The sequence below is a fragment of the Buteo buteo genome, chromosome 20 (assembly GCF_964188355.1).
Source record: "Buteo buteo chromosome 20, bButBut1.hap1.1, whole genome shotgun sequence".
Classification (NCBI taxonomy): Eukaryota; Metazoa; Chordata; class Aves; order Accipitriformes; family Accipitridae; genus Buteo; species Buteo buteo.
The window spans coordinates 26,844,343-26,867,021 of record NC_134190.1 but is presented as its reverse complement, the minus strand read 5'-3'; the positions used below and the strand labels follow the sequence as shown (position 1 = coordinate 26,867,021).

The 22,679-nt window shown below is 39.7% G+C and overlaps 1 protein-coding gene across 1 annotated transcript in view; it reads right to left on the bottom strand.

The window, feature by feature from the left end:
• Positions 1 to 864: 864 nt before the first annotated feature.
• Positions 865 to 22,679, bottom strand: part of DAP (death associated protein) — a 55,867-nt gene continuing 34,052 nt past the window's right edge. The window contains exons 3-4 of the mRNA XM_075052224.1: positions 6,892 to 6,934; positions 865 to 3,727 (exon numbers count right to left, since the gene is read on the bottom strand). Coding sequence (XP_074908325.1) covers positions 3,608 to 3,727; positions 6,892 to 6,934 — 163 coding nt within the window. The 3' untranslated portion in view covers positions 865 to 3,607. The remainder of the gene's footprint in view (positions 3,728 to 6,891; positions 6,935 to 22,679) is intronic.

The following is a 22,679-nucleotide window of genomic DNA, read 5'->3' as shown; positions in this document are numbered from 1 at the left end:
GTTGTGCCAGGGAGGTTTAGGTTGGATATTAGGAAAAATTTCTTCACCAAAAGGGTTATCAAGGATTGGAACAGGCTGCCCGGGGAAGTGGTTGAGTCACCATCCCTGGAGGGATTTAAAAGATGTGTAGATGTGGCGTTTAGGGACATGGTTTAGTGGTGGACTTGGCAGTGTTAGGTTCATGGTTGGCCTCAATGATCTTAAGGGTCTTCTCCAACCTAAATGACTCTGTGATTCTATAAGTGCACAGTGTCTAAGGATGTAACATTGCAACAGTCCCAGGGCACTAAATCTATCATATCTGCACCATACCACATGTATTTTTTGTATTATTTACATACTACACATATGCTAAATATAGGATGCCCAAAGTATCAGAAAGCTTCCAGAAATGCAGCAGCCATTTCTCCAAACTCTTTTGTGAATCACTTGTGTTATGGCATGCCCTATGTAATGTTAACTGCAGTTTGAGAAGCTTGCCACCTCTTCTGATTACAATACTTCCTTTTTCTGAAAGAAGATTAGAACTTGAAAAGCAATGGAAAATGTTAAATTTCATTTCCTTTACCGTACTGATTTATTACCAGGCTTAGATTCTATAGCTTTGCAAAGATAGAGTGAGGATCTTCAATTTCATAGTGGAAAACAGCAACTCCCTTTCTAGCTGGTAGCATCTATTTTTTATTTTAAATGAGACTGGACTATCCAAAACAACTCATCCACTGCGTCATAAAACTTCCTAATAAATTTCACTATCTATAAAATGTTGATTAGTCATGCAGCATACTGTAATAAGATCCCATAAACCCAACAAAACCGCACCCTGCTGATTTACTTTGTGCTTACAGAAAAATGAGGCCAATATACAACTTCATGCTTTATTGTCAATGTGGCAATAATGCAACAATTACAGAAAATTTCTTTTGCAATCATTTCAAGGTAACATCTGAACAGGTCCTGTGCTTGTATGTTATCGTAACATATTTAAAAAGCATCAATAACCATCAGTAGGCAATCCAGATCACCAGTTATGATTCTTTATTTTGGGCAAGGTAATGCTTTGGTAAGGACACCTATGTATAAACATGGATACCTCCCAACAATATACAATATGCTTTCATACAGAGACGTTTTCTAACCGTATAGGAATTCCTGCGCTCTAAAAGCCACTAAAGCTATCTTGAGAGTCATACTCCATTGCATAAAGTTACATATCCATCTAACTAATCAAAGACAAAATTCAGGTATTGTCTATATGTGCTGTATATATTGCATTAACAACCAGGAGCAGTAGTTCGGAATTCAAAAGCATCCATGTTCTTAACTTTTAGTATTAGAATGGAAATGTGGTGTTGCTTTCAGAAGCATTTCTACCAGCTACTACTAGAGACAGAGTAGAGGTACCCAGCCCCACCGAACTGTGTGCTTCTAACTGAGGTACGTTTAGTTTTCCAGTGCAGTCAAGGGATTCAAGAGTTATCCAGCTCATCTTGAAAGACACTTCCATTTGGTCAAAGACGCCGTACCTAAACTCTACCAACTGTCTTGACTACATCACCATTGACTACAGCTGGAGTCTAGACACTACTTCAGACGTAGGCACAAGACCAGGAGAGCTCAGTCCCATCCAGCTCACTCTCCAGCCAGCAGCTACCAGTACCAAGGGACTGTGATGATCTGCTTCACTGCTGACGCAGCACACTGACAGCTACTGGCTGCACCATTAAGGAGATGCCACCGCTTTCTGTCCTGAATCTGCAAACGTTCCTGCCAACAAATTACCTCATGCAGATATTCCACAAGGCTCAACGATGCTACCCTTATGAATGAGTTACTCATGTGTGAATCACTTGTACGCTCATGAGCGGCTACAAACAAGGCCTCAGACGTACCGACATCAGAAACAGAAAGCCTATTTTAAAAGTTATGCATATTCTAATACAGAATAATTCTTATAAACAATGCTTATTCCTTAAGGCAAGTACGGTTATCTAATTAAACTGACAATAAGGATTGCATACAAAGGTTGTACATCCTTCCTTGGGTGTAGAATAAATATATCCATGCATATCTTTTGCAAAACATCATTTCCATTTCAACCCTATGAAGAGATGGAAATGCCAGGTCCCTCTCACCCCCATGAAGTGAGTTCTTCCATTTGTGAAATGGGCCATATTTCACATGAGTTTGTTGTTTTAAATCACCTACTCAGGGAATGATTATTTCATCTGCAGAAATTTTAAAAAATACTATTTTTAAAACTCTCCTCACTGGTTTTCTATACTATTTGATTTTAAACATAAATGAACTAGTAAAGCCCCAAGTGACCCTGAACTTTCACTGATTTGCCAGGGGAATGTTTGCAGCACTAGCTCCGGTACCCACTTTTTTGACGTTATTAGAAGTTTTATAAACCTAGAGAGCACTAAAGGCCATACCCTATTTATAGTCAGTTAAAAACAGAAGTACCCTCGAAAAATGTAGGTGGAATGTTTCAAAAATTATTTTCCTGGGTTTTACAGAGATGAGTTGCAGAAGGAAAATTGTAGAGCTAAGTGACTTTGAACTGTGCAATCAAAAGATTTAATTATGTGGCCAAAACTAATCCGATTGCTCTATTTGAAAAGTAACTTTTTTTATTCACTCATATCACTACTGTCCTTATTCACAGTAAGGCCACTAGGAAAAAATATGGTGTGCAACAGGGGTTGGGTCATAAAGTTAAACACATTTACTAATGGGATTTCTTAGTTTCAAACAGTGATCTCAAACCGTAAGTTAAAAAAGAAAACAGATTTTTCGCCAGTTTATTTTAAGTTCAATTCTGGAGGGTCCTGAGCTCCTTCAGCTTGTTATTGGAATTTAGAAATCATCACCTCATAAAAATACAGCCCACAGCGAGACCCATGAGATCACAAATCAGTTGCCTACAGCAGCAGTATTCTTGTAACTCCGATTTCTTTCCCCTCTCCATACCCACAGATCTCCAAATGGAAGAACCTCAACAAGACTGTGTGAGTGCAAAGGGGTGTAAAGAAGATTCAGCTGGATCTCTGCCCACTTGAGAATGTTTTTGGGCCCTTTTATGATCTCACTAGTTGAAATCAGAGGGCATGGTCACTGGGGCGTAACACCGTAGCATACTGAAGGCTGCAAGGGTTCTACATAATCAGGACAACCACTGACTTCTGCCTCAACACACACAACAAACTCCCTCCAGATAGTAAAGGTACCAGTACAAAAGGGCTAGTCTTCCTTACCGGCTTAGCATAAAAACTACATTAACTATCTGCTATTGCGATGCCACAACTGAAAGTACAAGTTTTAAGCTCATTAATCATATCATTCATACTAAAGTTTTATCTTGGCAATAAGAAAATCTTATAAAAACCCACTCCTGATCAGCAAATACTTAATAGAGAATTTTCCATCTGGGCTAACAACTGAACAATGTCTTCATTCTTATTAACCTTTGAGAATTGAAGGAACAGCATATTATTTTAGAGGTCAACTTTACTGATTCAATATTGTGAATCCTAAAGGGTTTTCACCTTCTCTTGAAAACTTATTCACTGTCGGCAGTTTGGCTGAGATTTTGATGGAGAGCTCACTTGCGAGGCTGGTGGATGTGCTGTTTGACATGTTGCGGGTGAGGAAGCTTTTCCACGGAAGGATGTGGTTTCTGATGAGCCACCTGAGCTGCAGCTGGAGGGAAGTCCTTATCGCCCTGTTCAAAGAACACACCAGGAAAAATTTAAGAGATCTTAAAAGCCTACTTTCCCATCCAAGTGGATGTAAGTTTTTAGAAATGTGAAAAGCAGATGGAAAACAGTGTTGCACGTTACTCCGGTACACATCCTACCTCGCCATTCTTTTAGCCAACTTCAAAATTTCTCATACACAAGTTTCACTTCTTCCAAATTACACACATCATCCGAGAACACAGTATCTTAAAGGGATCCAAGGGGAAAAAACCCCAACATTCCTATCTTCAGTGCTTAAAAGCTCCTCATGCTAAGCCACTTTCACTGGCTCTGTATGGTCAGATCTCCTTGACCTGTTTGGTTTTCACAAAGCAACCAGAAAGAAGAGACTATTTTACAGATAAGGTAAGGCAGTGTGAAAAACTACCTGCACAAAAAACCCTACTGTAGGAATGCCAGTTCTGTAGGAAGAAAGGCAGGATCTAAAACTACTTTGGACTGAAATCTTCAGGGTGGCTGGCTTTTAAGTTTAACATGCTCTTTTAACCAGGTCTGCTAGTGTTAGTTCTCACGTGCTGCTGTTGGGCAGGCTCAGTTCAGGTGTAACCCTTAGGCCACCTATTTACAACTGTCGCTTCTAGGGTCAGTCCCATGAGGTTTTCAAAAAGCAATGGGGAACAACTACTGCCAGTGCTCAGTGACAGGGGGAGGAGAACAGCACCACAACTTCCCTCTTTAGAAACTGGGACAAACATATCATAAGCCAGAAACTCCCCGGATTCCATCGGCTCATGGGGCGACAACCTTACACAGAGGTATTTTGTACAAAGCTGACGTCTCAGATGGCCTGTTCCACACCTGACCCCATTTCGATCTACTCCAAATTCTTCCTTCTCTGTTCTTTTTTTTTTTTAATCTTGATCACTAGGTTAACTTTTTACGTTTTTTCACTTTTTTCTCTATTCCAAGTTGCTTCCAATTTTCAAAGATCTCCTTTTCTCAGACTTGACATCTCCTACTTTCTTTGCCCCTGATGCTGCCGTTTGCCTTTTCTATACCTCTCTGACCCCTCACATCTCGTTGTCCCAAACAGGTGACGTGAATGCAGCTCTTCTATGACTTGTGAGTACTGTACATGGTTGAGCAGATGACAGAGTCAGTCTGTAAACATTAGCAGGAAATGCCTATCTTTGAATTGATGTATTGTAGAATAATTCAGGTTGGAAAGGACGTCAGGATGTCTCTAGCCCAACCTCCTGCTCAAAGCAGAGCTAGCTGTGAGATCAGACCAACTTACTCAAGGTTTATTATCCAGTCCGGTCTTGAAAACCTCTAAGGACAGAGACTGAATAGCCCCTCCAGGCAACTTGCTCCACTGCCTGAATGTCCTCACAGTGAAAAAGTTTATCTTTTTATGTCTAGTCAGGCCCTTCCATTTCAATTTGTGTTTGTTTCTTGTCTGCCTGCCACGCACCACTCCAAACAGCCCGGCTCCATCTTCTTGGTAACTACCTTGTAGATGTGGGAAGGCTGCTGTTAGGACCTCCCAAAACCATCTCTTCTCCATGCTAAACAAGACCTGTTCCCTCAGCCTCTCCTCCAGCAACCTGAACATCTTAGTGACCCTCCAGTGAACTTGCTCTGGTTTATCGACACCTTTCATACACCGGGGTGTCCAAAACTGGACAAACTAGTCCGTATGTGGTCTAAAGCCTGCTGAGCAGAGGGGGAGAATCCCTTCCTTCAATCTACCAGCTACTTCCCAGTTAATGTTGGCTTTCTTGCTGTTTTCCATGCAGCTGGCTCGTGTCCAGCTGCTGCCTGCCATTCTTCCAGCCTCTCCAGGTCCCTCCAAGTAGCAGCCCTGCCCTCAAACTTATTACCTGTTCCTCTCAGTTTGGTGCCACCCACAAACCTGATGAGGAGCCTTCTGTCTGATAAACAGGACAGGTCACAGTATATAAAGCTCTGCCTGACACTGATGAGAACTATTAAATACCAGGAATCTTGAAAATGTAATTGAAAAATTATTCTGGGTTCAGAAAGGCATGCTAGGTGTTGTTTATTACATAGAGAAGAAATTTTGATACATGTTTGGGAGCTATAAAGTCTCAGAAAATCATAGAACAATTCTGCTCTTGACAGGTTAATAAACAAACCTGCAGCTGACAGCTTACTGAAGATAAGTATAGTACCCTATCAAGTAATTGATTAGCTAAAGAAGACCTGAGTTACAAAATTAAGACAATAGTTTATTTTCATTTTGAATCTTTTGCACGCCTACTGAACTGGGAGCCTGTGTTTTTTATGTCTGAGATTTCCTAAGTCACTCATAAAAAAAATATCACTACCCTACAACTGCTAAAGTGCTACCAACATTACTAAACATTAATGCAGCAATTAGTTAGAAGTAATCAGGCATCTAAATGCCTAAATAGGTATCCACCTCGGTGCAGATGGAGGTCCAGGAAATACAGCAGTGCCTGTCTACTATCCTTACGCGCTAGGGAGAATGGCATCAGCTCGCTCTTTCCACCTATGTGTCCTGACACAATCACAGCATCTTAGAGTAAACCACATTACACACCCCAGTGATATAAGGCCACCATGGTAAAGGCACCCATCATGTAAAGCTACGATAAAAACCCTGTCACAACGCACAAGGCATGAATTACTGATCATATGATTAATGGCTAGTTAATACTAATGATTTAGGTTATGGATTTGCAGGTCCTGCCTGCTGTTAAAATCCAGGGAGTAACACCTTGAATTCCAAGTACCTCAAGGCACATACGGCAGCTGAAACATGTATCTTCAAACATGGCTCCTTACAGGCAGGAGTGTTGCTCCTCCTCACAGATCAAGCTATAGCAGCAGACTTAACATGCAACCGCTTTCAAAGGAAATGAATGCTGTAATATCTAGCTTAGATATGAAAAGAAGATCCAATAAACTTAAAGTGCTAAAATTCAAAGTAAAACAGTGGAAGTAATTTCAATAAATAATTTCAATTTCACACAAAACCAAAAAGAATGCTCAAAGGGACTTAACACAAATATACAAAACACAAAGCCTCTTCTCATAAAAGAGGAAAGGGAATGAAAAAGATTAATTTTGCTCTGATCAGTGATAATTCTGAAAAGCCATAATTTTTCTATGATTGAAAGAAATTTAATGATAATCTTACCCTAGCAATGACACCAGAGATGAACACCGTTGGTTTAGGTGGGCTGAAAAAAATAAGAGGGATTATTTGTACAAATTATTTAGAAGGTGAAAATGAAAAATACATCACACATACAATGCAAAAAAAAGTGTCATTTCTGGCAATTAATGAATATTTCAAATAGACAAGACATTTCCTCTTCAAATGACTATTGCCTTACTAGTACTTAGTGCAACCAAGAACAGACCTGTAGGTTTTGGCTGCTATTACTTCACATTAATTGTGACAGCAGTAAAAGGCTAGTCCAACAACACTCTGTTCCTTACTTAAGGCTGAGAGTCTTTGTTTGTTTGCGTTGGTTTCTTAATCCTCAAATTTTATATATAAGCTGCCAGCAGTACTTTAGGCTTAGTACATTTGTATTGCAACAATGAAAACTGTAGTTGGACTAAACTTACTGCTGTGATGGAGAATAAAATAAAATTCAAGTTTATATCTGTCAATCAAATGGATTAAGATTCTGAGCCTCAGAAAAAACAACACTCAGTACTTTAAATGATAGATTTTCAAGCAGATACTTATCTACTCTATTACATGAAGGAGAATCATGTCTGCAATAAAACAGATGTTAAAAAACATAAAGCAAAGCCTGCCTTGCTTTTTCACTTGCAGCCCTCCCTCCATGCCAACAGGAACAGACTCTCCACAGGTAGAATTTGACTCTGAAGCTTGGTCAGCACGAGCAACCAGTTTCCCTGGGCCACCCGTCTACTGAGCTGACCACCTCTACATGGGGACCAAGGTGCAGCCACAGCTAACAGCTCATCCCTGGCGGTGGGCATTGCCACAGTGTCTAAATTATGACTAGTCAGCCACTTCAGGGGTCTTCTGGGCAAGGAAAACCATAAATCTGCATGGAGGCTGTAGAAGGATGGAGACCAGGCGCTCTGGAAAATCTCCACAATAGAGGTAATACTTCTGTGAGAAAACCATGTAACCTGGGGAATTGCAAAGGGAAGGAGAGCGCAGAGGTGAAGTTGTGCCTCCCTCTGAACATGTCCATAACCAAGGACTGGGAGCAGGTGGGTCATTACCTTGGACCACAAGAAGGGTCCCTACCCTGTGAGATTATTGCTGATGAGGTTGGAACAACACAAAGCAAACACAAATCAAGTGATTTATTAGAGGAATGATACTGATTATTATGATGCATTTTACAACTACACAGCTTGTAAAGTTTTATTAATATGATGTTATATGAAGTTAAGGTAACAAGCACCACAGTATTACAACTTGATATAATGGTCTAATAAATATTGCCTAAGCCCTGTTTAAGTCACGGTATTGCTACACAGTCTCTGAACACCCTAGTTATTTAACAAGCCTCATCATCCCTTCCAGAAATTTTTAAAAAGTCAGAAAGAGAAAGACAGGATTAGAAAAAAGGGAGAAAGGAAGGAAGTTCTGCTCTAAAATACCTCCATTTAAGAGTACCAGTGATATTTCCTGCAGTAAGAAAGAATATTTTGATAACTGTATTAGACTTCTTCAATCTAATTTTCTGTTAGTATAAACTAGTAGCAAGCAAAGATCAATAGCAAAACACTTTCATTTTATCCTAATTGTACTAAGCCAATTAGTATGTTACAGCCTCCATGAGATTTCCTGGATGCCGACTAACAAAGAAATAACTCTGACACAACACAGATGTACTGCAGTGGCTCAAGGTACCATTCATAAACTAACACCATGACATTATAAAGGAAATGAACAGTAAATGGAAAAAAAATGTGTGGCAAGTTACTCTTCAACTATACATGGAATCTGGCTTTAGTCACACTCAGAGAAACAATTATTTGTTTGACATTGCACTATTAACAATATTGGAGAGTGAGAAATTCAAATCAGGTGGATTTTTTCCTTATATTCTTACCACGACCTTTCAGTGTTCACTATTCTTGGATGATGCATGAAATTCAGATCAACATTTCCCAAAAAGAGCATGTATTTACTGAACGCGCTACGGCTTGTCTGCCCACCACTACACTGTATTATCTGCTGCGTGTTTCATGCTTCTTGCTTTAAAAACAAGTGAAATGCTCCATCGTTTTGGCCAAAAATGACAACCGGAAGGAATCTCTTGCATAACGGTCGCTTCAAACACAGCTTTTCCCGCTGCAAATTGCAAAATCTTCTCAAAAACCCTTGTCTCTTGTTTCAAATGTCATGCTATTGATATTCAAAGGACCCAAACTTGCAAGTGCTAAGTTCCCCAGGTACAGAATAGAGCTGGACAGAGTTAGAATATTTGGTACATTTCCGTACTTATTTTTACTTAGTTATATGTTCTTTTGTCTAAGGAACTAGGCTGAAGATCCTATAAAGATAATTTTCATATTCAGTTAAGCTAAAATCCAGTCTGAGGTTTATGTTTCAGGTAGTACCGCAGAAGCACCTAGCATATCTTTATAAAGAAGACACAAATCAGCAATACCACTTTCCTGGTAAAAACTATATCCTTCAGATATAAAGCATTTATCTTGAACTCTGTCATGAAATAACATATTTACCCTTGTTTATATGCAATCGTTCTGTGACTGTCTTCTTTAGCCGAACTGTCTTAGAAACAGGCCACGAATTAGGACTATCCCACGGGTACGTGGTAGGCACCGAAACACCTCACACTAACTCGCCTACGGTTCATGTGGAACATCGGAGGATAGCACAGGGCAATTCACTGACACACAGGGAGCAACCTAATGGGAAATCAGAGTTGCAAGAATATATCTACACCCAGATGCAGCTGGAACAGATTTGTCCTTGACTTCCACCCTTCCTTCTCATTTCCGTGGATTTTTGACCGGACTCTTCTCACTCTACTCTAGATTTCCAAATTTTAAAACGGAAGAACTGATAGGAATGCTGACCTAGCTTCCAGCTCAAGCACCTCTACCCTCCAGCCACAAAGATCTTTTACAGAAATCCTGGCATTCATTTCTGGCTGACCCGAGCTCCCACACTCAGCTGTGGGCACACACTGTAATGAGGCTTCACCTCTCTACTTAACTGATCACAAAGGCAAAATGCTCCACTCCTATGGAAGACACACCAGCCTATTAGGAAGCTCATTTTCATGCATTAATTATTACCCAGCAGGGAAAAAGACAGAAAGCTGGCCAGAAATGCGAATGATTGAGTGTGTCTGTATTTATGTTCTATGTTAAAGCCACTGGCTTTCCCCCCATTTTTACCAGATTACATTGTCCCAGAAAATATCTTTAAAAATTTAATATTATCAGTCATCTTTGATGATCTATAGAACCAGAATCAGGCCAGAGCATACATAACCACACATCTATACTAATGAAGAATTCAACAGATCAGAGAAAGGCCTGGATAATCAGTCACTAATTCACGCTTTAATTTCATTCTTAATGAGAGAAATCTTTCTACAGATGAATTTCTTCGCAATAAATTCAGTCTCTACTGCCAGACTCCCAAACCATTGGCTTTTGTGGACCCAGATTAGCTGCCAGGACCATAACTCCATAATTGCGCTCCGGGACATCTACTGGGACTGCAGTGTTGCAACATCGCTCATTATCTTTCCCAAGAACCTACCGAAAATAGAAACAAAAATGGGAGAATATGCGCAGGCTATCATCGCTACATTTGTAAAACACTTTCAAGTGCTTTAAATTCTATTGCTGTTTCACGCAAAGCACAACCTACATTTCCAGTATTTTGTAAGCTGTGATGGTTGCTTTGAGGATATACTTAATCTGATAGAAATCGGCTTGACAGATGTTGTTTTGAAGATGCAGCATTCCTTTGCCTAGCCGTCAGTAAACAAGAAAGCAAAAAAATTACTTTCTGACAAAAACTTATTTTGTTTATACATGTATGTGCTTTACAGCTACTTAATGCACACAGTTATTTAAAGTTAAATGATAGCCACAGCCGATATTGTGTAAGGAATACAATGGCATGCTTGCCAAGACTGCCTAGTGTGTGTGTCAATACTTTCACAGCAAATCCTTATTTTATTATAACATATGGAGAAAAAGAACACATCTGTTAAGATCTTAGTGTTCAAAGAACTTACTCTGATTTTACACGTGCGATGCTGCTAAGAACTGCACCTGTTTAACATAAGACTCTCTACTGGATTCATTTATCCCGATTGTAATCAAATAAAATAAAGATTTCTATTATTTCATAATACTTAGCTTAAATAAGATCTTTATCTGACGTTGCAAGTAAATCACAAAGAAGATGGAATACTTGAAAAGATCATTAACTAGATGAAATGAGGCATTAATAATACTAAAATCTTATGCCTTCACCTTAGAGGGATTGGTTGAACCGAAGTCTGACAGACATACTGTAAAGACCAACACAGTGACATTGGAATTACTGTGAAATTTCCTACAGGCCACAGTACATACATCTGGCAGATGAGTATTTATCCAACTGCATTTAAAATAGAGAAACTGAATAAATTAGTTTTCTAAGTTAACAGGGATTTTTATAGCTATTAACTATATATACAGTCTATGTGCACACACGTGTGCAGAGGCTACGCGTGTATACGTATATAGATTACACAGATTCGCAGCTGTTTAAGAGCGGTCCCAAATGCAGGAAAGAGTGCAGCACGTTCCCGCATGCGTGCGGGGGATGAACACCTGCAGCCACTCTCCTGTTTGCAGCATCTGAATTGCCTACCGCCCCATTAGCTGGTGGGATGGATCTGAATCTGATGCCGATGTCCAATGGCAGGTTGAATGGCAGATCCAATCTGGAGTAAGGACTATGAGCATCACTCACAGTGCGATCCAAAACAAAAGCTTACGTTTAGAGTTGACAAACCAGGAAATAGAACGACGCATATGTATCACTCCTTTCCGCATGAACTATAAAAGCTCCTGAAAAGGGAAATGGGTCTTCCTGCAGCCAGCCAGTATAGAAGGCTAGTGCTCCATGTTCACTGGTGATCAGAAAAATCAAAACAACATGCTAAGACAAATAAAGAATACGAAAAAGCAATGGTAAAAATAGTACCTCACTGTATACCTCATTTAAAATACTGTATTCAGTCCAGGAACACCATAAGTAAAGAATTAGAGAGAAACAAAGGTAGAAAAAATAGCCAAGAGAGCATGAAGAACCTTCTGTATGAGGCAAGAGCTATTTGCATGCAGTATACAAAAGAGGGGAGAGTACTGTTCCCATCTACTTTCTCTATAGTGTAAGTAGAAAGTGATCCTTGAATAAAGCAGAAGACATACATTTAAAACTAATAATAGCAGATACCTTTAAAATACCAGAGAATTAAATGCAGAACCTCCTGAAAATAAGGCAACATCAAGATCAAGACTTCAGTGAGATTCAGAACCAAAATTAGACATTTATATGACACAAACCCATTCACATCAGTTAGGATAGAAATGTGTAAAAGTTATATGAATGCTGATATTCCAGGGCTCCAGTCATCCTTGAACTGATCAGGACCACAAAGAAATCTCTTCTGTGCAGAGGTTAAACTTTGATATGTCATTACCCTTTCTGCCTTCAATTAAATATCATAAGAGATTATTTTCCCAATACATCTGATTCATTCAAAATTCATCTACATACTATAAATCAGGGTATGAGCACAGTCTCAAGATTCCCATTACGCCAACATTTAAAACGGGTTAGCCTACTTTAAAAAGGAAAGAACTGCACAGATGCAAGGCTTTTGTTAGGCTAGAAGATTTTTTTCTCAAAATAGGTAAAAAAAAAGTTAACATTAAACTAATCTTCTAAATGGGAATGATTCATAATTGTCTTTTCCTACTCTTGGGAATTAATGATATATCTTAGTGCTGGTGATCACCTTTTGCTGTTTAAGTGGGTCTGGCAAATAGACACATGAAATATATAAATAACAGCATGACGTGTTTTTCAAAGACTTAGGAACCACAAATCATGTCATAATTTTTAACTACCAAAGAGTAACACTGGAGTTTGTAATTCAATGTTTCCTTCCTTTAATCAAATAATCCAGTGGTGCGTACTGCAACTCTTAGTTGGCCTCTAGCTGCAGAAAGCAAAGGAGAAATTTCCACGACAGGCTGTGAACCAAAGAGGTGCCTCCGCAGAACGCGGAGCTGCGCCCAACTCCCCAAACCACCAGGCAAAGGCAGTATGCAGACAGCACGCCCCTCGCCCCTCCAGCACCCCGAAACAGCAGGGACTTGAAAAATGAGCAGAACCTTCTACTGAGCAGCTTTCCCTTTATTTCCTTGCTCATTTCCAATAAACATATCATCATCATTAACAAGTTGCTTAGGCAAGCAAAGTGAAAAACATATATGAAATAGTATGATCTGCAGTTACCCATTGATCCCTGACCTGTTCCCTAATTAGAGCAAGTTTTGTTATTTTCTGCCTTGTCCTAGCATGCTATTCACTCTATGAACAGAAAGTTCTCCAAATATTCTGAGCAGAATTTCATCTTCAGTCAACAAAACTTCAGACTTTAATCCTACCCTTATCTTTCTGGAATTAAAAGCATTTTGGCCAGTTGTTCAAACCATCCAGCTTAATCTTCAAGGTTGCCTGGGAATTCATATTTTCTGGTTATGAAACATGAAAGCCAGCTAGTCTTGGTTTCAGTCTAATGCCTCCTTAAAGATGTCCAGATACTTCTTTATAGGGGTGTTTATCTGCATTTACATAGTTGCCTTTGATTTTGGCATTGTCTGTGAAAATACATTCCAAGATGATTAGAAACACACCGAGATGATTAAAACCACATTTCTCAGCAACAGAGTAAATAAAACTAACAAGCACACTGCTCATCAGCTTGCCTGAAATACTTTCCCATTGGTTATAATACTTCTGGTTATTAATTTTCTGGACAGAAAAGTAATAATTAGTCTGACTGACTACCAGAGGAAATATTCTAGCTGATTGCATGGGGACATACAGTATCTGACATTCTATGATAATTTATCCTGTTGAGGTCATTTATTTATCTGCCATAGCTTTCCAACCTTTAAGATCACCCACAGGATGGCACTGTTGAACCTGTATCGTGTACAGCAAGTAGGGAACAACCTCAAAGAAATCCAGGTGCTGCGGCAAATACTAAAACAAGTAAAAAGCAATACTTCCCCTTGGTGCCAAATCTTGACGAAATACAGTATGTATATACACACACGCACACAAATTCATACACAAACCTACAGATATTACTTTTGGAAAACAATTTTTATGTCACCATGTATTAGTCTGTGCACCGATATACCCATGAGATAGCTTCCACTCTGCTAAATTGTTCCTCTTCCTATGAAGGCAAAATTAATGCAAGTTTGAAGGAAGAACTCAATGCCCTATCAGGAAATTTCAATGACTATTTGTTTTGCTATTCACATACAAGCAAATTGGGTGTCCTGATCTTTTAATGAGGTGGTAAATCACTGGCCATTATATTTAATAGCAACTGATTGACATTCATTGTTCTTACACTCACTGTCAAGGTATTGCAGCATATGGCCTGATTAATCTCACCGGCCTCTCATTCATCTTTGTTTTTAGTACATGTGTTAGCCATAAAAGAAAATTATTTAAGAAAGATATCCACCATCTCTTATCTATATTGTTGTACATGACATTGCTATCAGAGAATAAATTTCTCTTTCATGCCTTCTTCTGATCACAAAATGAAGATTTATGTATTTCACCTTTTCTGTAGACTCAGAGGATTTAGAAATAGTCTGCAATTCTCCAACTGCTGGTTCATTTATTAGGGTTCGACCCTGTTATCGCAGTATCTACATCAGCTCTTAGTGAACATCAGTGACAAACTTCTCACAGGCAGTGACTGCAGCGCTAGCCCACTTAATATCTGTAGCAACTTAACTGTGGAAAAATGAGAGCTATGAAAACTGACATAAAGCAAGCAGTACCTAAACGGTGACATAACTCAAAGGAAACTCTAAAATAAGGAATGAAGTAGGGTAGACTTTAAGCATTTGCAAAACGGCCAGCAAAGACAATGGCACAAAGGGGAGAGAGTTCAAGTGCTGAAGTATATCCCCATGCCTGTTCCCGTGACAGTAACACACTTCCATACTGAGACTATCATGACCATGGGTCTGCACTGCGGTGTCTCAGCTACAGATGGAGTGGAACTGGAAAACCAGTACGACACTGTACTAGGAATACATGATGTCAGTGCAATGAAGGAGACACAGAAGGTAGAAGCTAATGAGAAGCTGAAAATCTTCTTACTCATGCCCGGGTGAATCTGTGTTTGTCTCAGAGACACACAGCAGTGGTCCTGAATTTGCCAACCTTTCCTGTTAGAGTTCATACCTGGATCTTGCTTTCTGATGTCTCAAGCCATTAATCATTCAGCAGATGCGCACCTTTCGCTCTCCTACTGCTTTCAACAATTGCGATATTGTTTCTTGTTACCCCAAGTACACTGCAGACACAAAGTCAAATGTGCATGCATGTGTCTGCACATGCACAAATACCACATCATCTTCCACAGCCACAACACTATTGTGAGGAGTCTTCTCAACCCAATTTTATACCATGCATTCTGCATGGTTTCCATTCTGCAGTCGCACCCTACTGTTACGTGACACTCTCCAAAGCAAATGCAGGCTGAAATCAGCCTTTTTTCACTTCTGTGGCTGTTCACGGCTCCACCCACAGCAGAACAGACCGTGATGAAGTTCTTGCCCGTTTCAACAGGCTATTCCTGGGAAGGCTCTGAGGACGATAAAGGGTGTTGTGGAAGGTCATGAAGACACTCTGATAGTATCAGATCCTATGCTGAAGATTGTATAAACTGGCTGCATGAACTGGCCAGGAACTTGCTTTAGTTCAAACCCTGCCAAAGTTATCGACACAATTCTCCCTGTTCTCCGGTGGCAAGTGGCATTTCTAGAGGCATAAATCCTGTCGTAGGCATAGGAGATGAGGAAATCCTGGAACCTGGAATTCTTCTTAATTCAGACATAGAAAACAAAGAAAACATTCTTTCAGTATGCAATCTTGTATTTAGAGGTCATAAAGGAGGACCAGAAGACAGAATTAAAACATGTTTTCAACTTAACGGTTTACTTCTAATAGTAAGAAACCCCTTAATCCCTAATAAACTCAGCCCAGCTAGGTTTTTAATGTGACAAAAGACAAGGAACAAAGTTCTCTAAAAGGGATTCAGATACAGGTGCGTCTTTGTTTAAATGAACTTGGAGAAATTTAATTTCTCATAGTGAAACTGACCTCCGTTGACCTGAGAGGAAGCAACCCTCATTCCTTTACTACCATTACTACACCTGCTGCTGAGCTGTGGCGGTCAGAAAGGCAGCATCTTCATTTTCCATCTAGAAACATCCAGTCACCTGAACAATCAGAAGAGGCTGTTTCTTCCTTCCAGATTTACCTTAAGGGTTTCATCTAGAAGGTCAACATCAGGTATTACGACAATCAGCTGCAAAACTTCCACTGTCAATGGGACTGGCACTTGGTACCAAGAAAATACACAGAAAATGTCCTTGAAGAAATCAATAGCAATGGGATTGAAAGCATTACAATCTGAAGGAGTTCAAGAAGAGTTCTTAGATGGTAAGCTTTCACTCTGTGTGAAATAAACGTCTAGCTTTTTAAAGTGATAATAAATGCCATGACAATGCAAATGGGTAACAGATCAATGTGCTGTTAAATCTGAATATAGTTCTATAGTAGTACCTGTTCAACTACAAACTCCTGAATGTCAATACCACTAGTGATTTTTCTGTTAATCTAACAAAAAGGCTGCTAATTTCCTAGTTCAGTCTGTTAGATCTGTCACATCCTGGTGTTCCATTTGTTTGAACGGCTTTTAATTGCTTTTATAACAGCTAAAGCAGTTCATTTCCTTAAAGTACTACAGCACCTGCAAGATGGCAGCTAACCGCTTGGCAACATTACCTTCTACCATACAGAACAGGGTTAGATTACATTTTGTCTGTTTGTGATGCACATGTAGCTTTGCTTCTTCACTTTGCTTCTACAGGACAACTAGATCAGTCTCTCTGAGGAATGAAAACAAAACAAGCATGCACAATCTCAGCTGAGTTTACATTTCTTAAACAGCAGCAATGCTGTTGGTACTTTATACTGGTAGTTTGTACTAGTATTTTATGCTGGTCATTTCCATACTGAGCACAACAGAGAAGAAAAAGACACTAAAAATGACTCATCTTACTTTATCCACTATCTGGTGGCACAGTTGAGGCTAGAGTGCTGTCTAAAGTTATGTTTCTGTAGTTCTAGCTGAAGGGTGTCCTCAGCAAGAACACAGTTTTTCCAAACAACTGCCGAGTGGTAGTACCTCTGGCCACTGTCTGGATGTTATAACAAGTGACAATATAATAATAGGAGTTGACTTAAGAAATCATTAGCCTAGTCACCTCTGAAATCAGGGACAATGGGCGTAAGTAAAATGTACTACTTATTTAAAAAATAAAGTGTACCTATCTAAGTATCAATTTAGGTTGGATTAACAAAAAAGAATTTTTTTCTAAATATTCCTTCATTCCTCTGTATGCTTCAAAAAGCCATTTCTGTCATCCTGTGTGTACTTCGAGATATAAACATTTTAATTAATAGCTTTTTATTTGCCAATGAACCAGGATACACCTTTTGTAGAAGTCTATTAACATGCAAATGCAGAGATCTCTTCTGATTAAGAAGGTCATTTTTACTCTATGTAGTTCAACAGAGTAATGGAGTCCCAGAACGTCAGTATGAAAATTAATGAAAACGTAAGACACTGCAATCAGATTTTCAAGCAAATAAAAAGTGGAAATACTAAATGTCACAATAAGTGCACCTTCTGTCATAAACACAACCAAGTGTGCACATTTGTAAATGCTATACTGCATATCTTTTCATAATGTGGTATGACTTACTGACAGTTTATTCTTTTCAAATTTTCACATTTTGAAGAAACATTTTGTAAATATGAGACACTTCCACTACAAAAATGTATTTCCCATTATTTATTTCTTGGTTCCATTATATTTTCTTATTTCCCTTCCCACCATTAAGACTCCCTGATCTGCTGGGATGTACAGCTAAATATCTGCGTAACGCTGACTCTTTATTTTAAGAATTCAGTATAAAACACATCCCCATTTAGCTTTCATTACAAAAGCAAGCGGTTAGAGGGAGCTCAAGATCTGCAAGAGCAGGAACCAGAGGAAATTTTGTAATGGTACTTTTTGGCAGAGGGCACAGGGGAGGTAATGAACCTGTCCTCCTCTCCATCCTCTCCACCTCTAGCTACCTCTAATAGCCTCTAAGCCCCCAAGGGCTAATTCCCAAACCTGCTCACATCAGGAAAACATACCACAAAAGGGTGTGAACAGTGAGAGACAGAGACAGTAGAAATCATACTGATAGACATATGTGTACCTGAGAAAGGTCTCACACCCCATTAAGGCTCTAAATTCTGGTTTGGTAACTTACAATACAGATAAATCTTGAAAATTGGGCACCGAAAAAAAAATCCAAGTTTTGATTTAACTGAAAATTAGAGATATTTGAATTTTTTATTCAGATGAGACAAAATTCTGAAAGATAAAATAGCAAAGGTCAATGGAAAGCAACAAAGCTAGATGTAACGATAATGTATTTTGGGAAATGGTGTCTATCTGTGGTTACTTCTCCTCAATCTCACGGTGATTCCCAGAGCACATACCACATGGTAGGTGCTAATCAAGCGGTGAGGCCGGACTATAATTCAGGCTGCTCCCAGACACATAAAGCTATGGTCCAATGAATATCTAGTCCCTGATAGGGGCTCAAAAAAACAATCACATGGATTACTACTGGGTTTTGCTCACAACCAGATAGTTATACTTAAGAACTTAAAATAAGAATACAAGAAGCCAAATTAATGCCCGATACATTGACTGCTCGTACTTGTTTTCACTTACATTCCTCCTTATTTCCCGAGATCACATTTTATAAACTGATATGTGTGAACTTTTGACCAGCAAGCCAGTTTGCACACTCTTTTCATGTCAAATACCTACCCATTCATTCTGAGTTTATCACCGTGAAAAAAGCAAAAAGAGCAGGTGTAAAGAGAACATCCTTAATTTATCAAAAGGCCAAACCATTTTCTAATTTTCATCCTCTATATTTATGGCAAAACTTTGTATTAACCAATGTGGCATTCCTATTATTAACCCGCATTTTCAAGAGAGAAGACAGGCCTCTTGTGTATACTTGCTCTGAATACTTGCTGCTATGACATTAAAATTGACAGAAGGGTATTGGGCTCCTGTCATATTTATTTAAAATCTTTATACAGAAGTTGTCCATGGAGACATACCCTAGGCACCCAGATGGCAGCAATGCTATTGCTGCAACATAATGGCCAGCTGCAAACTGAAATTTAATTTCATTTTTGTCTATCAGAGGGATCTCTTCTAGCTACTTTCAGTTGCAAAGAAAGACAAATTTCCACAAATTTTACAGCAGCAATCCTCATTCATAACTAACACATCAAGAGAAGTAGAAAGTAAAAAAGTATACAGGAGCTGTAAACAAGAAAAGCAAGCTTTGTTGTGAAGCTCTGCTGTGAAGAATGGTAGCGTTTCCTGATGCAACATGGAGAGGATAATAGCACAATCCACAGTTCAGAAAAAACACAGTGCAATCATGATACTTGATCTGTGAGTGGAAGTAAGAACAGAAGGGCCCATTCTTTCCAAGGACAGATAGTTCAAGAATTTTGTGAGTACTGGGTAGAAGTACAGTAGGAGAGGAAACTGTAGAGGCAAGGGGAGGGAAAGGATGGGGAAAGGGGAGGAAGAAAAAAGGGGGATCCTCTCCTTTGGCAGTACTGCTGAACAAATATGAGGAAAAATTTCCCAAAACACAGTGGAGGTGTAAGCTCCTGTGACAGGCAGAAGAAACACCCAGGGACACACTTCATGTTACAAGAACTAGGTATCTTGTTTTGTAGACAATAGTAATACTAGAGAAAGCACATGAAAAGACTATGCAAAAATGCCATTGATTTGCCCATGAAGTGCTTTGAAGTAGATACCACAGGGTATCAGTAACAGGCACGATGCCATGGGCTTACCGCCTCACGCAGACAAAGAGCTCAGCTATGACCTTGGTAAACGTACAAAGGGACACAACACTGGTGCACAGATATTCTCTCTCCTCCCCCTTTCTCTGTGGGTGGGATAACTACAGTTGCATGTATGCGATTCCCTCCGACTCATTTTATTGATGTCACATGGAGAAGTGATCCAAGAGTCTTGTAGCCTATGCAGAGACAAAGGAGTACTCTCATTCTCTTGAAAGAGCACCAAAAGACAGATTTGCAACTCCTGTGAAAAGCACTGATAAGACATCAGCAGTAATGAACCACCAGGCATCTATGTACGAGTTCTGGTACCTATGCTATTTCCAGAACCATAGCTTCCATATAGACCAGTGGAGATCCTCAATCTTGTATGAATCAAAAGGTTATGACTTGAGCATTTGAAATAGGAAGCCCACAACTGTCCAGAGCAGAAGAAAAACACATGGGAAATTGCCCACTGACTGTATCTGCTCTGCGCTGGCATGGTACAACCATGATGTGCAATAGAAATTATATACCCAGCATTGTGTCAAAGGGGGAGCTACGATGCTCCATGGAAGTAACAGAAGTCATGCTGATTTTAGTCTGCATTCGCTCTGCAGAGTTTCAAGTAACAGTAGGGTGTTAATGCAGAATGGAAACATTACAGAAAACATGAGCTAAGCCAATTCACCATTAAAAAAGTCCACCCTGAAGTAATTCCTGGCTGTCTTCCTCTAGGTCTCACAGACTGGCAAGCAGCCTCTCAGAACTTTCTCATCAACCAATCAATGTGCAGAAAGTCTCATTTTGATTTCACTTGGTGTTATCTCACTGTCACTCTAGGCATACAAAGCAATTTGATCAGCTGTTACCCTTTCTTTTAGGTATGGTAATTTGAGGAACAAATTAATTAAAAACTTAAACCAGGCTGACAGGTGTGACTATTCAGTGGTGGTTTTTTAATGGAAATGCATATTTAGAACTTCAGGAAGGCTTGTAATTATTTCAGGTAGGTCAGGTTTTGGATCAGATCAAAACATTAACATAGCAATGTGAAGGTATAATTTGGTGGTGGTTTTGTCCTTGGAAAACCTAAGGAAAACCTATTCAGTATCTCAGCTATTGTGCACATAATGCAACAGTTTCAAAAGCAGTTTGTAAACCTGAAGTCTGGGTATTTTCATTAATATACAGTGCCACAATTTCCAAAGGGATTAGGCATTCACAATTTCACTTGAATTAAACAGGAACACTGTACCTCTGAACACAGAGTGAAGAGTATCAAGTGAGAAACCACTTCTGAATTTTCAGTAGAATGTGTCACTTAGCCTGCATAACCACTGTCAAAGCAGCATGACAAAAGGTAAACATCTGATATAATCCTTGGGGAAAATGTGAAAAGAATTTGAGCATGAATGCACAAATTAAACGGGACAGAGCATAAAAGCTGGTTGTCCACCACCTCACACGTGATCTTGGTTTTTAGTCTATATAGTCTAGTTTTCAACAGCTAACTGCTATTTTTCTATAAACAATTTGGTTGTAATGATAAGGAAATACAATATTGTGCAAAACGTGGACTTGGCAGCCCAGAAGATTATAGTCCTTTTAAGTACAGAACAGGCAATGCAAGCAGAGGCCAACTCAAACACCACTGACAATGTGACCTTGTCCCTGGACCTGCACTTCAGTATCTTCCTCGTAGTTTATCTGACCGCAGCTTAGGCTCTGTTAGCAGTGCCCATAAACAGATGCCAGGCCACACGTAACACACTCATCACTACGGTGATGCACTGGTTCAGTGCTTAGGGCAGGCTGTCTCTGGAGGTTCAAATGCCCATGGCAGTTGTTTCACTCTGAAGATCACTGGTTTTTTCTTCCTTTGTGGAGCACGTCACTGCGTATATATATTTTTTGCCCACCAAACGCACTCATCTGACACTAGCAGTCTGTTGATCAGAACTCAGATCAGACATTTTGGACCAGTAAAGTTGTACAGATAACCAAGAGGTGGTTCTCTGTTGCCCCATCAACCCAATTTGTAACATCTGGGGATGCTTGCATAAGGTGTCACTCTGAAAAGGCGAGGTGGCTCTCCTGGATCATCCAGTCTCCAGCACACGCTGCTTGGGTGGCTTCTCCCGAGCAGTGGCACAAAGGACAAGTGCTTCCTCTAAGACCACTCTTACTAAAGGTCTGCCACTACACTTTAGATCGATTTAAAATTGCTGTCTGGGATTACATCACTCCTTTAATCTAAGACTCTTAAGTCTGCTCAGAGCATTGGAAACACTCATTCCTAACCTATTCCCTGGACATACTATTTACAGAGTTCATAAAACTCTCTTCAATGATTGTGTGTATTTTGAGAACTAGAAGAGCCAAGCCTAAAAGACAAACAACACTGAAAGAACTAATAAAACAAATTACAGAACTGTAATTACAGAGCAGTCCACAACAGAAGCACAGAAGGGTTGAGGTTGTCAGGAACCTCTAGAGATCACCTGGTCCTGCTGCCCTGCTCCAGCTGGGCCACCCATAGCCGGTTGCCCACGACCATGTCCAAGCAGCTTTTGAGTATCTCCAAGGATCAAGACTCCACAACCTCCCCGGGCAACCTGTGCCAGTGCTCAGTCACTCTCACAGTAAAAAACCAAAAGGTGTTTCTTGA